General features: G+C 35.5%; 1 protein-coding gene across 3 annotated transcripts in view; it reads left to right on the top strand.

Annotated features, from left to right (window-relative positions):
- The window catches only part of LOC145664529 (phospholipid-transporting ATPase ABCA3-like), a 705558-nt gene that overhangs the window by 371999 nt on the left and 314795 nt on the right, over positions 1–18764 (top strand). For all 3 annotated transcript variants that reach the window (XM_081731273.1, XM_081731272.1, XM_081731271.1), the window contains exons 18-19: positions 6511–6775; positions 15500–15628. In XM_081731273.1, the coding sequence (XP_081587399.1) occupies positions 6511–6775; positions 15500–15628 (394 nt within the window). The remainder of the gene's footprint in view (positions 1–6510; positions 6776–15499; positions 15629–18764) is intronic.

The following is an 18764-nucleotide window of genomic DNA, read 5'->3' on the forward strand; positions in this document are numbered from 1 at the left end:
TGCGACATGTTACTAGCAGAATCAAGGTCCAGAACAAATTCACTGTCATCATCTTTGTACACAACTTTACCTTGTGAATCACGTAGTATTTGATCATAAGTAATCTGGTTTAAGAGTTTAATATACAATATTTTCCTGTTGAAGTCCATTTCTATTGAGATAACCTGGTACGGGGATAATTTGAAGGTTGAAGCAATCCACTCATGGAGTTTAATCGACGTGGGACGATTACTGACAGGACGAAAATTAATTCGTATAGTATTCACTCGTAAACTAACCATGTCGCAAAACCGTTATCAAAAGACCAAAAGAATAGCACTGGGTCGTAATAAAGACGTTCACAATCCAATACCACACACAAATGTGCAAAACACGAGGAACAAAAACGAAGCGTTCGCAACTGCACACAGCTTACAAGCACACAGCAGACGAGCGATGTGCACACCGCGACTGCACAGACCGAACTGCGAGCTGGGAGTGCGAATGGAAAGTGTTTTGTAGTGTTTGAAGTTGATACCTATTTCACCTTTATGTAATATGTCTATTGATTTTTAATGTTTACCATATTCGTTACTTTGAGGAATGGTGTATGTTATTGATATAGGCTCTATTAGATATTCGTCCATAAATATTACATAAATTATCAGAATTATTTATGATCTTCCATGGATATTCACTGGTTCATGCGCAGTAGAAACAGAAGAATGGAGCTTACTGATATTAGTCCCAATGCAATTTTTTAACAGGCTGTCAGAATTCTTTAATGGAAACAGTGGTTCCCAAGCCGGGGACGCGCAGCTTCCTCCTGTTTAAGCATAAAGAGGGAGTAAGGGGACGAAAGCTACTAGCAGAAATGAATTGTGAAATAAATAAATAAAAAAGCACCACTTATAATGACTCTTTAAAATTTAGCTTGACAATTTTATAATGACCGTTTAAAAAAATAATACTGCACTAGCATGGTACGCTAAAGTCATGCTGGAAATAAATATAAATTCGTAAGATGATGATGATGACGATTATTATTATTATTATTATTATTATTATTGACCTCCCACTTCTTGGCCAAGAAGTGAAATATTCACCACCTTCTTCATACAACTAAATCAATTTCTTCACTGTTTCCTTGTCACAGCCCATACCCCTAGCTATCTGAATGACAGCTTGTCCCATAGTTACTTGACCTATGATTTCCCCTCGCATAGTAACAGATAGTTTTCTATAGCCTTTAGAGCAAGGCATTTTGACAGCCTGTAGAAATTTGCATTGTGATTTAGCAACGACAGTATAGTGGATCTTTCTGTTTCTACTATCCATCATCAGCATCAATATATCAGAAGTATTCCGCCATTACCAGCGGGTCATTTATCGCGGCTGAGAAGCTGCTATGCTCCACAATCTTCTGTTAACCTTTCCATCTTCACAAACTAGTTATTTGTTGTTTTCTCCCGCCTCTACTTCTATATTGACACCGATCGCTTCGTTTCAATCACCATGATTTTGCCTTTTCTTTCTAACATTTATTTTCATCCCATATTCTTCACAAGCCTTTCTCAAGTTTTGTACATTTTATTAATTTTCTTTTTAGATTCTGCAACACAATCATATCAATCAAAACCGTATACACCTTATCATTTTATCTCCTACAGAAATTTCCATCTTCATTAACGCCTTTAACGTGGGGGAACCGGGTTCGATTCCCGGCGGGAGCTTATGTGGTTCGGATTCCACGTTAATCAGTAGGTCCAAGTCTTATATAGCCTCGATGCTGAAAGGGACGTTAAACTCAAACTCAGCTCAGCTCCATCCTCATTATGTAGACTGGTTTTCGCTATCTCTTCTACATAGCTATTAAATAATGGCGAAATACATAATCTCTGCTGAACTCACCTTTCAATTACACTGTCTGTCTACTGTGCATGCACCAGTGAATTTCCATGAGAGATCATGCATAATTCTGATAATTTATATAATATTTATGGACGAATACGTAATATAACCTATATGAATAACATATATAATTTCTTAAAGTAACGAATACGGTAAACATTAAAACATCAATAGACACATTACATCAGGGCAAAATAGGTACAAACTTCAGACACTACAAAATACCTTTCATTCATACTCCCCGCTGGTCTAGTGGCTTGCACGTGTGACTTTAGTGTACGGGGTGTCGGGTTCGATTCCCAGTGGGGGAACTTTGGACTTTTTACTGTTGTAGATGTTTTTGTATTCGTCTTCCTGTCGTTCAATCTTAAAGGAAATGATTGTAAAACGTGTATAACCGACTATGAAATAGAGACAATTTACTCAGATACGTTCAGTGAATTAGGCAACTTAAATAAAAGAAACAAAGTATCTATGGAACTTGTCTGTAAATTGTAAGGAACTCTTAAAGGTTAGTTCCAGTCCAACCAAAGTAACATTTTTTCTTTACCTGTTCTCGAAGTTGCTCTTTGTAATCGAATAAATCGGATTCGAATAAATAGAACTTTGAATAGAGACCACGTTGAATTCATTTATTAAACAAGCCTAAGATATGGCTATGATTTTATTATTATTATTATTATTATTATTATTATTATTATTATTATTATTATTATTATTATTATTATTATTATTATTATTATTATTATTATTATTATTATTTGTTAAAGTACGAAGTTTCAAATCAGGCGATGCAGTATTTACGTAAACTAAATGATAATTTATTTGATAATATTCACTTGCCCACTATACATTTGCGAGGTTTTGCTTTGGGAAATGAAGTGTATACGACATTGAATAGTAAAAATATTATAATAAAAATATATTGTTAAAAATATTAAGTAATTGCAGTTAAACATGCTTTCCAGTAAGAATTATATGAACCACTGATTGGAAAAAGGGAATAAATACATTTTTTTGCGATTTTAACCTGAGATAGCAGATGTGTTCCTTTAAGATAGTTACATCGTTGACTAGAAAATAGGAATGTTTGGGCAACTCTATATGACCAATGTAGAAGACAAAATCTCTCGCTGATTAGAAAAAGGGAATAACTACGTTTCTTATTTCCTTCTTCCAGTCACTACAGAACACCACCACAACTGTGAGACTGTGTGTAAGTAGACAACCACCATAACCCTCTGCTGGCGTTACGATACTTCGCCTTCTTTTCGCATTGCATAATCTATAGAGAACTTTTTGCCTCAATCAGTTACAGATTTACATGTTTTCAGTGATACAAGTGGTAGTCAAAACTGCAATCTTTCGATGACATGGATGCTTTCCAGCCTAACCGTGTCATAACGGTTCAACACTATACAGCAATATTTGCCTGTCAGAGGTCACAGTTTTTACTATGTGACCGAAATGTTGCTCTAATCAAACCAGAACTCAAACGACACAATCGGATTTATTTACCAGCGCAGTATAACCTCATGATTGCGAATGCAAGAAATACTGATACTCCATTTCAGGTTTACGAAGTTGTCAATGAAGAAATCTTAGATTTTAAACATTCGTGGTAACCGTTTTACAAGAAATCTTCAGGTAGCAATGTGGACAAAACAGTGAAATTCCAACTAAGTAAACAGAGACACTGTTTACAAAACAAAATCTCCAGGTTATGTGTAAGCTCAGAAGTTTATCAATGGGCTAAGAAATGATATTTTTCGATTACTCAAAAGTAATGTCACAAACGTTCCACTTCCAACGTCAAAGGCATACGATTGGCAAGTCTCGATCAATCAGATAAAGATCAACGATTCTTCAGAAATCATCAAATACATACCTGACCAATACAAACAGTTTTATAGGATGATTTGTTCATGGAAAACCACTGACCAAGAAACTGTAAAAAGAGGAAGATTCAGACAGACAGGACCCTATGTAAACCCATTCTACTATGACAACGTCAGTTGTCTATTGTATTACTTTTGTTGCTGTACGAATAACATGTGCTGTACAGAAAAACGAACGGTGGCAATTAAAGTGTTAGAAACCTAACATGTGTGATAGTTCGAATACATTTATCCAAGATTAACATACAACATTGCATTCAACATGTACATTTTCATAGCTCTCTATCATAAACTGCACATTACATACGTTACACACAATTACAATTGCGTCCAACTTTAATTGATTGGAAAAAGGGAATATTTTTTCCATTTTTAAGCTTTTCTAATCAATTATAGTGCTGCAATACAATATTCTTCTTGTTGTCTTAGTGTTTGTTAGTTGTTTTGCTACAAGTATTCAATTATACACTTTTGAAACAAATACAAACAACGCCTCGAGAAGGTTTTTTAGTGTTATTGAAAACTTAGGTCTGATGCACTTATTCCCTTTTTCCAATCAGTGATTCATATATAGAGAGGATTTACTTTAAACTTCGATGCAAACGAATATTCTAGTTTTAATCTGATTAGAAATCGATAACTTACACAATAATATTTACTTCATTAGTTCTATAAATCTTTATGCTTATTGTATTATAATTCTCTTTAAAATTATGATTTTGCGATTCAAAACGTAGAACGAGAAATAAATGTAATATTCTACCTAGGTATTTGTTAAGGAAACCTATCAAACAGTGATGATTTCAGAGCATGACCTGTGGGAGAATTTGAGACCCTCTCGACATAAATTTTCCCCTTCGTGGCCATATCTTCGATCATACTCAAATAATGTATTATCAGTTTTGCACATAAGTGGATTTTGGGAAGGTGTATTACGTATAGTTCAAACTGTCCCTAAGGCTGAATCTTTTTAAAAAACGAGAATATATGTTTTTTACACAGCCAAAATTTTTTAATATGGTACCGTGTAGTGCGGGCTGCATACATTTTCCATAAAACCTCGATACGGCACATTAAGGCGTTGACTAAAATTCTGAAAAAAATCTGGCACACTTTGCCCACTAAAAGACACCCTTTAACCGCTTCACCAAACCAAATTTCGGAAAAAGTTAAATTCGGCCCACCCTATATAATCACTTATTATAACAATTGCACCAATGGCTGTTCATTGAAACTTGTAGAAGGCCAAAAAAAAAAAAAAAGTATTTTCCAATGTTAATTTAGATAATTAGTGAATATAATTGAATAGTAATTTAATCGTAATACACAGTGACAAGTGTTGAATCTCCACTGGTGTTGTCTTTTCCTTTGTTTGGAAAAGCACAAAACGATACGTTCTCTTCCTCCTCGCCCCACGTGATTGATAGAAGAAGCTAAAGTCAGTCGACTGCTAATAAAGAGCTGAACAGGAGGCAATGACGCTGTAAAGACACCATTTACAAAATAGTTAAATTGTTCTTCTACGGCTATGACGCCGAAACATAGCAATCAAGATTGGTCCAGTGACATTTGGTCCCCTAATGTTGGTACTGCAAGGTATTCGCTAGGTGAGATTTTCGCACGCAACATTTCGACCGACGAGGTTCTTGTTACGCAAGATTTTAAATAGGCGCGAAGTTTTTGGTCCGAAAAGTTTTGAGCGCCGAGATTTTGCCAACGTAAGATTCTGGTCCGCAGGACTGTGTGGTGCGATGATTCAGTTGCGAAATTTTGTGTGAATTTTTACTTCGCAAGAAGAAGGGCCTTTTCTTTCTTATTTTATATCCAGGTGTTATTTTATTGTGAATCTGTTAACACCATGCATGTACTGTTATAATTGTAGCCTTTGTAATTAGTTACTTTATACGGATGAACGTATGTTGTTTTCAGTTGATCACAGAAGTTGAAACACGTTGTTGAAGATATAAACTCCCTGTTTCTGTAAATTTTCCTATTTGAGGTTGCATTACTGTGAGTTGTCTGATATTTGGACAGCTTTCTATTTAAAATTTTAAGTTTGTGCAATTTCATCTGCAGTTTTTCATTTTCAAATATTTTTTTGGAAATAATTTCAGGATACAATAGTCTTTACCACCTTCACATGTGAAAATATTAACAAAGGTTTACAATTAAACCAACATCGAGTTATTTTTCCAAATATTCCAAATGAAGACATACCGCATTTTATGAAATTGGGAGTACATTCGAGTTATTAGCATTTCGTGCGATGATGAGATTAAGTGTTGCAAAAGCATGGAAAACAAGAACTCATTATAACACTAGAAATTGAAAGTGACTTCATTGATATCAAAATCTGAAATTTTAAAATTTATATATTCCTTTAACGTAAACTGAAAACGGACAATTAATCTGTTTCAAACATTTTAAACTGTTACTATAATTATTGACTGTTTCACTAATTTTAAGGCTACAAAATATTAAAATGTGACAAGGAATTATAATTCTTTAGTTTTATTTTTATATTACATATATTTCACCTATTTAATTACGCATTCAAATTATTTATTGTAGCATATATAAATTTGTAGTTTTGTATGACAAAGTACTCTATTTTTGCCCGATGATATTCAAGGGAGAGTATGAAATAATATTATTATTATTATTATTATTATTATTATTATTATTATTATTATTATTATTATTATTATTATTTAATTTTCAGTATCTTGGAATGACGCATGGTTATCACAGTATTATGGAAGTACATACATGGATGTTTATTGCAACATCAGGATTTATTTTCTTTTTGACTGGGTTTTTCACACTTCCAGCAGAAGAGAATGCCTATGGCATTAAGAAACTGCAATTTGTTTATGGATTGAACAAGGTCTTGTACTGGTCTGTCATGTATCTTTCATTTCTGTTGGTGTTTTCCCTTGTTGCAGCAGTTGCATTGCTTTTCGTGGCAATTCATATTAAGGAAAGCTGTAAGTGTATCTCTTTAAATTTTAAATTTCATAATTTGCTTATAATACTGCTTCCTAATCCTTGATTAAGCTTTTATTAATCATACATAAATGCAATCGTATTTGGGGATGAATTTACCAGCAGCTTTTGAAAACATTCTTCTACTTCTTTGATCAAACGTACTTTTTTCTTTTTAGTGAGGCCTAAACACTGATGTTCAAGTTTGACACCGGCCAAGAATAAAAAAACTCAATTTGATAATCAACATTTACTGAAAGCGGTAATGAAATTCAATTCCAAATACTATTTTTTTTAGTTGAGGCAAAGCTTACATTAGATGTGCATTACTTTAGAAATGAATTATAAAATTTTCTAAACTGGTGCCATACAAAATATAATCAAGAGGAGAATTTTCAAATGGGAGAGAATTCATTTCTTACCCTTGTTTAATTTCAATTTCAAGCAATATGGGCAATCTCTACGGTTCAAGAGAAACATTTCCCATGTTTAACCCACAAACGCCCAAGACCAGTTAGAAATGAAATTTTTGAGTTTTACGTCCCACGGTTATGCCGGCTCGGCTAAAGGAGACGGTGATGATGAGTAATGAATGAAATGGTGGAATGAAGAAAGTGGGAGGAAACGGGAGAACTCCGAGAAAACCCACGCACACTGTGTTTGTCCACCACAAAGTTCACTTGGCGGGAGCAGGGTTTGAACCCGAGACCCCTAGCACCAGAGGTGAACGCCCTACCACTGAGCCACCGCGGCCACCCAAGACCAGTTAGGTAACAAAAATTTGCATACACTAGCAACTGCCTGAACAATACCGTGTTACATCGAAAACCTGAGAAGAGAAGTGAACGAAACTCTTACAAGAGAACGGGTAGTGTGCCTGAAGTGGAACAACGGGTTTTTTTTTTTTTTTTTTGCCTAAATGAATGATATAGCCCATGTAACGTAGTGAAACATAAAGTGGGTCACTGGTGGCACAAGGGGCGTTTGTCGGTTAATGAAAATCCAAGAGCAAAGTAACTAAAAAAAATTGAATTGTCCCTTTTTGTCTGGTTTAAAGTTCAAGCAACAGGTACTACTGAGAATTCTCGTAGAATCTCACTCAACATTGCATTAAGTCGGGGAAAATTAAGTGAAGTTAAATTTTTTTTAATTTAAATATAGAGACGAATTTTCCTTGACTCCCATGAATAATTTCAATCCTAAGCAATAGGTTGCATTGGAAAGCCTCAAATAAAGCATGCATTTCTATATTTTATTGATTGATGAATGGAAGTGTCATGGATGTGGTTACTTGTCCCTGTCAACACTCCCTTCAATTAAAATGTGAGAATATTTAGGAAACGTTTGGTTAGCCAGTTTTTACCTCTTGTTCCCCATAATTTCAACACCAAGCAATAACTCTGCTCGACTTTTGATAGAAACTAGTAATTTGAATCCATTACGATGATTCCTATTCCACTTTAACTGTATTTTATACAGGCTCGGCGTTTGCTAAAGCAAATACAGCACCAAGTAATAAAATAAACTCTCGTTAAAGGCAAGATATGTTTAATGAAAATGGGGTAATTTTTAAACAAAAGTATAGTAAAATATATTTGTAAAAGATTGGGTAAATTGATGTCCTTAAACTTGACTTATTTAAGCTGCAAGCATCGAAAATGACTGGAAAACTTTGAGAAAAGTATATGTCGTGTTTAATCAAAATCGAATAATGTTTACAACAGTTATCAAAAAAAAAAATATCACGTTACGTATGTACGCAAAACGTCGAAGTTAAGAGTGAATACGAGTATGCTCATCTTTTATATCCATATCTTTAATTCTTGACCGGTTTCAACTTTAAACAATAGATTTATTTGTGAGATACAAAGAAGATAATTAATATGTTTTAGTAAAATCAGATAATTTTACGTAAGCTATGTTGCAACAGATATGCAAATACATGAACACTCAAATATGTACCACTATGAGCAAAATAAATGACGCGTCTCTTTGTTTTGACGGTTTTTTTGAAAATGTCTCAGTTCTCTTTATATGTTCGAAATTTCGGAAGGTTTCCCCAGCAGGACAGGTTAATAACAAACCCGTTTTTAATATTTGTGTTAAATATTAGCTTAAAAAATTAGAAGCAAAAAAAAAAACATTAAATCGACCGAAATCTCGAGAATTACCAACTCTCCTGAAGTGGGAAATTTTCAAGAACGCGAGGGAATTCTACACTTCAACACGAAGGAACGACATCTATATCATTGAGAGAAATGTGGATTAAATCTACAAACGAAACTCTTTACGAAACATTTTTAATGTGTCTCATTACGTGCATTATCTGCAAACTCCAAATATATGAATCTATGCTAAGTATTAAGGTATAGATAGAGCAAAAAGTGGAAATTGCTTATGGAAAAGGACGAATTGGTAGCGCGACCGTAATGAAAAATCGTCTTTACTGTAGAACAGGTTCAGTTCATCTAAAAAAAAACAAATAGCTCAGTGGAGTTGCTGTTAAACTGTGCTAGCGGTAGGACGTGTTGGCCGGTGCAGTGTTTGTTCGCAGTTTGACGTGCTTAGCTTTACCACTACGTGTGGTTTATTTGTGTAAGTGACTAAATGTTGTAAAATATTACAACGTCTCAGCTCGTTAGAAGAAATACCATGAAATGTGTATTTGACAAGGAAAAACGTAGTAATCGCCCGTCACCCATCGCTATTCATAAATGGATCGAAAGTTTATTTAAAGAGGACTGCCATGACATTATTGCGCTCCAACTTCGCTCTGATGAATATGCTGTGTTTGTGACCTTTAATACTGATGCCATTTTTGAAAAAGTGTTAAGTAAGCTCGAACCTACGGTACCATTTAAACATAGTGACGGTAGTACCTCTTTTGTCAAACTTGTCAACGCAATGGAAAATATTACCAGGGTAAGAGTCTTTAATTTACCTATTCAACTAGATAATAACGTTATTGTGCAAATTTTGACTGAATATGGAACAGTGAAAAATATAACCAATGAAACATGGTCTCAAAATTATCCCCTTGCAGTGTCCAATGGAATACGAACTGTAAACATTGTCCTTAAAAAACTTATCCCTTCACGTTTACTCTTTAACGGCTTTCGTGGCTTCATATCATATGAAGGCCAGCCTGTAATGTGTTTTTTTTTCTGTCATTAACTCTCCGCCTTAGTGACTGTGATAAGAAAAGAAAACAAGAACTGAATGGCTTTCATACGTCTCAAACATTCGATTTACCGAGTTTTTCGCCCCACTCCGCCCCACATCTAGCGCACCGCCGCTGCCTTTACAAATGTCATCCCTCGGCACTATTCCAAAAAAACCTTGTGAACAACATGTGCAATTACAACCAAACAGTTCAGAATCAGTAACTGACACCTCTACTACGATTGCTGCTCATACGGATGACAACTCTGATTCCACATCTGGTCTTATCAACAATGCAGCTGAAGAAACACATACACCTAATGTTAATGTTAATGACCTTGAAAGTGTTGCTAATATCGATACTTCGTCTGGTCCCCCTGGTAAACAGCCTGTTGGTACTGAGGACTCCCTCCAAGCTATGAAACAAAAAACTGCTATGGAATTCACTACACCTACTTCAGATACAGACGGTAGTGACCTTGACCTGGAAAGTGAAACAACAGACATTCCTGATACAACAAGGGAATTACGTTCACGAAAGAAACGTGGCTCGCGTGGTTCTTATTCACAACCTGTGAATGTCATAACAACTCGAAAGAAGAAAAGACGTGGTGCTTCAATAACTGAATATTTATATCACGACGATACTGCATCAGGTGTGCTCACTGACCTTCAAGATTTGTAAACACTTTTTTCGCTTTTTTGTTGTCAGTGTGACTATATTGACGTTCTCGTCTTCTGTTTATAGTAATACGTTGATATGTTCCAATCTTACATTTGCTTTTTTGTTTTCTTACTTATAACACTGTACATTACACGTATTATTTCCCTCAATGTAAACCGTATGCAAAATAGTGTTAAAAAAGAATTGTTTAAAAAAATGTTTATGATTATGACGCAGATTTTATATGTCTTCAGGAAATAATCTCCGATGAACACTGTTCCATCTCTGGTTATAAGAGTCATGTTAATATTGGTGTACATGGTTTTGGTACTGCTATATTAGTGAAAGAAGGAATACAAATTCGTATACATTTTCGATACAAAACATGCAAAGAAGGAATACATTTTCGGTAATCATGTCGAATATGTTCCTTGGGTGGGCTTCTTGAGGTCCGGCAAGAATACAATAGCCTGGTCATTAAGACTCTCAATTTCTACACATAATTTTACAGTATTCGAATTGTTTTGGTATTTCAAAGCGAGATCCGCGCACGATTTTTTCAGGTCCTCCGAAGATATTTCACACAATGAGCTTCCTTTGAGGAAGCTGAAATCCTTCTTTGCTTCTTTGAGCCTGTCCATTCTACTAAAGAGTTCTTCCCGTAAGAGGTCAAGAAGTTTGAAAAAAGATTGTCTAAGGAGATCGATCCTCTTCAGTAAAATTTTGCTTCATCCTATCCTGGCATTCTCTTCTTCAAGATACACTTTTCTCTGAACTGACCTTCCACATCTATCAAATTAACGGTAACCTTTGCTTCCGACAGCCATCTGTCAAATCCATAATTCTGAGCCTGGAGATTGTGTTCAAAAGATCAGATAAGAAATCAAGAGACCTTTGTAAAGTAAAATCCTTATTCTCAGTGTTTCTTCCAGACATGTTTCTAGGGGACACTGCCCCTCCCCCCACACCGGAGGAGACCAAAATAATACGTTTGTAATATAATAATAAATAATACGACTTTTCGGACCCAAGAGGAACGGGAATGGGAATGGCGGAAACTTCATAACGAGAAACTACATAATTTATACGATTTACCAGACATTGTTAGGGTCGTCAGATCTAGGAGGCTCAGGTGGGCAGGTCATGTAGCCAGAATGCAAGAAAGTAGATATGCGTTCAAAGTCTTAACTGGAAGACCACTCGGAAAACGACCATTAGGAAAACATAGATGCAGACGGGAGGACATTATTAAGATGGATCTCACAGATATAGAAATACAAAGTAGAAACTGGATCCAGTAGGCTAAGAACAGAAGTCAGTGGAGAGCTTTTGTGAACGTGACATTGAGCCTCCGGGTTCCGTAGGCCATAGAGTTAGTTAGTTAGTTAATATAATAATAAATAGAATAGTACCGTGTGAAAATAATGTGTGCCTCTCCGAGTACTAACTGTGCCCCAAAGGAACGTGTTTTTTTTTTAAAAAAAAAACTGTGACTCAAAATACTAAATCAAATACAAATTTCAGATCTTTGATTGATTTCATTAAGTTTAGGCAACTGATTTGACTTATGAATTAGAGGAAGTGGTTATAATTTCACCAAATGCTGCGAGAACATTTTCAGTTCAGATTTCCTCCCACTTTTTTCATTCCACCAACCATCCCATCATCGTCCATACAGCCTTCCAAACTTGTAAGCGTTAATCTTATCTCGAAATGGCGCCCCCTACATGCTCTCTACTAGCTGCGCCCCGGGGCAAATGCCCCGAATTGCCCCCCCCCCCCCCGTAGATTCGGCCCTGGGTTGTGGAATTAATTAAATAACAAGTAACTATCAGCAACTAACAAAAATTAAATTTTGAAAACATTACTAAAAATATATAAAACATTCATCAATATTAGTCAATCAACAAAATCTGTCACCAGCAGAATTTATAACGAACTACTCTCAGCATCGGATTTTAACTCCCTTTGTTTGCCTTCTCTTACTCTTAAACATTATTTCTCTTGCAACTAGCTTTCTTTTTACTTTCACTTGTATAGTTCTATACTTCTGTTCACCTTTCGTAAATGACAGTATGTTACATCTTAGTTAAATCACAGAAACACTGTACTGTATTAATGACAGCGCCTCAGTCTTCCACCGCCCGAAACAGAGAGTAAAAACTGTTTTTCATAAGACTTAAGCTCCTTGCACTGGCGTCTGCTGAGTGGGAGTCTTGGAGGGGGAGGCCTAGGAGGGAAAACAATGCAGCCACCACATCCAATATTGCAACGTCGTAATGACGTTGCTCAGTAATTAGACATATTCCAATGTAATCACATAGCTGAGAAAATAATAATATAAATTAGGAAATTTTAGATTAGAAAGTTTTTTTGTACCTAATGTACGTAAATACGGGACATTTTGTCGTCCCGGGAAAATTTTTCGGGCCACCGGGAATGGTAGTGAAAAAACAGGACAATCCCCTTTTTACGGGACGGTTGGTCACCCTAACCTAATGTCTTGCTGGGATAAAAGACACTCATCTTCCCTGTGCTTATAGATGTAGACCCACTCGAAGATATCTTATATATATTTAATGTTGAGAAGTGTCCGAGCTTAGACCATGTACAATGGAAAAAGTAGCATGGCAAAGATTACAGTTAACTTCATACTTCAGATTCGTTGCTTGCAGAAAACAAAGGGTAGTTATTCTTCAAATTGGAAGAAAAAGTGCATTTCCGTTTAGGCATTTTTGTTGAGACAAAATTGGAACACTTCACTTGTGATGTATTTTATTAACAACAGTTTACCTCGTGCATTTAATCAAAGAATGCGTATTTCCTTGACTGATGACGGACAACTGCAACTCTACGCTGCGAGTCTATTGGCTTGTTTGCTATGAAATCGGAGAGGGTGGTGTGATAACTTGCTCCAAGCTGTTAAATGTCACAGCTCTTCTTCATTCACTAGTAACAAGTTTCCAGCCAATGTAAAGGTTTGTGATTTTTCACTTTTCTATAAGCTGATATTGAGGGCAGAAATGGGACGGGATGAAAATACGGGACATTTGTTGTCCGTATTGTCCCGACTAAATTTACGGGGACAGGGGACATGCTGGTCCAAAATCGGGATTGTCCCCTTTTTCACTTGACGTATGGCAGGCTTGACATTGTATCTATACGATTAGTTCTTGTTTGAATGTTTATTTTGCACTTGATCTTTCTAGATTTCCTTGTTTATAATAAAGCTACTTCTTCATCCAGTTACTCAATTTGGTTTATTAAATCTACTGATTTGTCATTGTTAATTCCGTTATTGCTATCATCTTTTTACGTGCTGATTCATTACTGACTACTGATCCTACAGACTGGTTGATCTCTTAACGTAGGTCTATCGTCTCTAAACGTCTCAAAATTATATTAATTTGCCTGTTTCTAAATAACATCACTATCCATGGCTTTGGATTCTATATTGTAGCAAAAGAAACACTGACCAAAGTTTAAACACACACTGTATTTTAAATTATAATGTGTGACGGTTTCGAATATCTAACATACACTTCATCAGACACTGTTTCTCCAGCTCATTCCTTAAGACTGTCTCATTTCAAATGTTAATGAGTGAAATTTGTACTATTATACACTAAAATTAATTTTGGTTTGATACTTCATAAATATTAAACTTTTTATTAGTTGTAAATTCAATTTAGGTACTGTTTTTAGTGCTGTTAATTCTCTTCAAATTTGACGCACTTGATTTCCATTACAGAAATAATTATGAATACCTTCTTAGCCTCTGACACATCGTTGGCTAAACAATAGGCCTTTTGCTTAAACCTTTTAATATAGGTTTCCATGTCAGCCTCATCAGGATAAAAAGTTCAAAGAATGCAATATGTTTTGATGTTATTTCTTACAAATTATTACTCCTTTTTCTTCCTACACACATGTTGCACTTTCATAGCGCCCTCTGCATATTATCTATTTTCAATCCCCTATACAATGGAAGAATTTATTACACGATATCTGGGTAATGTCATTACATGTATCATTGGCGGAGCGTGTGAGACGTTCAACTTGACGTGAGTGGGCTCAGCTCGCGCCCCGGCACGAAGTTTAGTACTCAAAGATGCCGAAGTGAGAAACGAGCTCATACATCTGTTGGTGCAAATTTCCGCTTGAAGCTAATGAACACAGGTCCCGCATCAAATATTCGTCATTCAAAATTTAGGGCGGAGGGAAATCTACAAGTGCTTCGGGGGATGTTCGCGTGATATTACAAAGACAGACATCTCGAGGACATGTTCATACGAAATTACAAAGATAGGCATATAGCGAAAGTATTTAACTCGACTTATAATCTGAACCGTTTTGAAAGAAGAATTGAATTTTCGTCCATGGAAATCAGGTTACTCCAAGGAATTAGTGATACAAAAATGGGAACGAAAGTTGGAATATAGGGAGATAATGCTTGATTGTTATAATAAAGATTGACCCGATGTCTTCAATAATATCTTATGAATAGATGAAGCCATGTTTTATATTGGGGTTTGTCTAAGACACAAAACTAAAATAAATTCTTGATGCAGTAGAGATATGAATTAACCAAGTTTTCGCAGAGGTACCACTTTAGTATCTGCCCAACCGTTTACGGAAACTGATGAATAATAGTGTTCTTTATGTTGAGTTTAAGCAATGCCAAACAATTCTTATATTGTAAAGAACAAAATATTTCTTTCATTAAAATTAATTAAGAATTTAAAGAGTGATAAACTATTATGAAAAACATAAATTCCGAACACCCTATATACATTTTCCTGTATTATCTTTTTGTGCTATGTTGTGTTGTGCTAATTTTAGAGTTGCTTTATTAACACTGAACATTTTTTCTGAGACATATTTTTGTTTTCTTTTCTAGCTTCTGTGCTTTTCCTCATCCTGTTTATGTACGCTTTTAGTCAAATACCGTTTCTTTTTCTCCTTTCATTCAGTATAAAAGGAGTTTGGTTACGGTATGCTAACGTCAGGTTCGGAAATTTAACTTCAGGTAAGAAATAACTTTACCATATTTTTTGAACGAAGTTCTAGAAAGATATTCATTTACTCAGTGGCGAATAGGGTAGGCCCGTTAAACTAATAACATAAATGACATTTATGTATCATAACATTTTAAAATTATAGTCAATTCAATTTTTCTTATTAAGTTAAACAAAAGAAACTACCAAATCTATTTTAAAGAACTTTCTTAGCTGCATTTCTAACATTGTTTAGAGTTAAATTTAGGTGCATGTATAGGGGAGAGCGGGGCTAGTTGATACGGGGCAACTTGATACATAAGGCTTTACAACGTGTCTATAGGTCGCAGCACCTGTCCGCTCACACCACTCGTTCGTTACATGTTAATGCACGTTCTTATGCAGTTTGAGTTTTGAAGAGTGAGAAGAAGGAATGGTTCAGTGGCTTTTGTGTTTTGTAAGTCAAAGTAAATTTCTGCACACAACTTCTAGTGAGTCTACCGTCACTCTGTTTTTAATTCATGGTAAGTTAATTGTTTCGTTTTATACAATACCATTTCTCTTCTAAGTAACCTATAGCATTAAATAATTTTGCTGTTCATTTTGTTCAGACGTAACAACAACGACGACTATTGAGGCAAGTTGATACAAACTGAAAGGGGCATGTTGATACAGTGTATCAACTTACCCCTTATGGCACTAAAGCGTTCTTTGTTTTTTCTTCTATTTTCAGTGGTGAATGATGGTTCATACGTATGTCAGGAAAACAACAAGGCATAATGCATCTAAGGAAGCTTACGCGAATGCTGCGAGAGAAGTTGCTGAAGGAGTTTCTCTCAGAAAAGCTGCCACAGCGTAAGGAATAGATTTCAATACATTGCAACGATTTATGAAAAAAGCAGCCGCATCACGGACAATTGGATACGCTAAACGACAACTCGTATTCTCGCAAGAGCAACACGCACTTGCCTCTTATGTCCAGTGTTGTTCTGAGATATATAATGGCCTTTCACCTAAGGACATACGTATCTTAGCTTTCGAATATGCTTCAGCTAATAAGATAAATGTTCCTCTCAACTGGACAAATAATAACGTAGCTTCTAAAAACTGGTTCACAGGATTTATGAAACGACACCCAAGGTTATTTTTCACAGAAGCCGAAGCTACAAGTCTAGCAAGAACAACGAGCTTCAGCAAGCATAATGTTCAGTTGTTTTTCAATAATTTGAAGAGTGTGATAAGTCGATTTAACCTTCAGTGCGAAAATATATGGAATGTTGACGAAAGCAGCTTAACAACGTACACCGACCTAGCAAAGTAATTGCTGAGAAAGGGACAACACAACTAGGTAGAGTTACGTCTGCGGAGAAAGGTGAATCACTTACAATAGTGTTCCCAGGAATTGCAGTCGGAAAAACAGTACCGGCTCTCTTCGTTTTTTTCTAGAGTATTTTTTACAGAACATTTTAATGTTAATGGACCAACAAAGTGTATTGGAGCTGCTAATTCGTCTGGTTGGGTTACAGGTTCCTTATTTCTACAATTCATGAAGCATTTTTACAACATATTCGTTGTACGAAAAAACATCCTTGTTTTTTGCTGCTAGACAACAATATTTCTCATTTGTCAATTCTTGTGATTGATTTCTGTAAAGAAAACGGTGTCGTATTATTATCCTTTCCAACACACACTACAAACCGACTTCAACCTTTAACAAGAGAGTCTACGGCCCGTTTAAGAAGTTCTTCAACGCAGCTGCTGACAATTGGATGACAATTAACCCAGGAAAAACCATGACAATCTATGACATGACGGGGCTGGTTAAAGAAACTCTTCCAAAAGCAAGTACCCCATCCAACTTAATAGCAGGAGTCACATCAACTGGAATTTAGCCACTGAATGATAATATATTTAGTAACGAGGATTTCTTGTGTTCCGCTGTAACTGATAGAGAGTTTGGACTATGGAATAATACCGGAACCGGAAGTACTTAAAAACCAGTTAAAGAAAATGAATCAGCAATACATCCTCAACCTTCAACCTCTGGGATAGCTCTAATGTTGAAAAAAGTGAAGAAATCAGTGATGATTCCTTAAGAGATCCGTCCATACTCTAAGCATCCCCAAGAATTGAGAAAATGTAAAGTAAGAAGAAAATGAAATCAAGTATCTTACAAATACACCAGTGAAAGAAGCCATCCGTGTCGCAGCGCATACAAAACAACGGAAAATAGGACAAAAAATAGAAAAATTCAAACGCTAATTAATAGTGAGTGATGAAACGAAAACTAAGAAAGGGAAAATACCCAACGATAGGATGCATTACAGTTCTGAATACAGAGTGAAGACTGTCTCTGCATTGTCTGTTTTGGACCTATTCAAATTCGAAACCAGAATCTGAGTGGGTGCAATAAACCAGCTGTATGAATTGGGCACATGCCTCATGTGTAAAAGATGATACTATATTTTCTCAGTGCATTCACTGTAAATCAAATAGTGTAGTTTCAGAGAGTGAACAGACTATTACAACAACATTTCAACTTATTTGGCCGACTTGTAAGAACTTGTAGTTTCTCTCAGTTTAAACACACACACATACTCACACATGTTTCAAAAGTTAAAATTGTTCTTTAGCCTACTTCTAGTTTTGAGATTGACATTCATTACACAAGTGTTGTTTAGTTTGTCAGTTTTCTTAAATATGCAATTTTGTAAGACGTAATACAAACGTTACTTGCTGAGTACTGCGAATCTGCCTATAGTTGGTCGATTTATATGCTGAGAGATTATTGTTGGTAATCACTTGTAATACAGTTTTGAAATTTATTTTGAAGTTTTTTTTAAGTGTAAATGTTGCTTACAGTTAATAAATAATAAACAATGCATCTAATACCACTTATTGCTTTTCCATGTTAAATTCTGTATAAATTTACACTTTCTATATGTAGAGTATCAACATGCCTAGTAGCATATCATCCTCACTACGAGCGCAATTTCCTCTCCCAGTACTTTGACCAGCACAGACGGACCCAGCTAATTACAGAAAATTACAGAGCGCAAAGTATTCCCTTAATAACAATGCTAAAGTGAGATTGAGTAGGGTGCTTTGAGCATAGGATTTTATGATGTTATAACCATAAGGTTTTAAATGATTAGAAAATACATTTAC

This window comes from Thermobia domestica, chromosome 11 (genome assembly GCF_964235325.1).
Source record: "Thermobia domestica chromosome 11, izTheDome1.hap1.1, whole genome shotgun sequence".
NCBI classification, from domain to species: Eukaryota; Metazoa; Arthropoda; class Insecta; order Zygentoma; family Lepismatidae; genus Thermobia; species Thermobia domestica.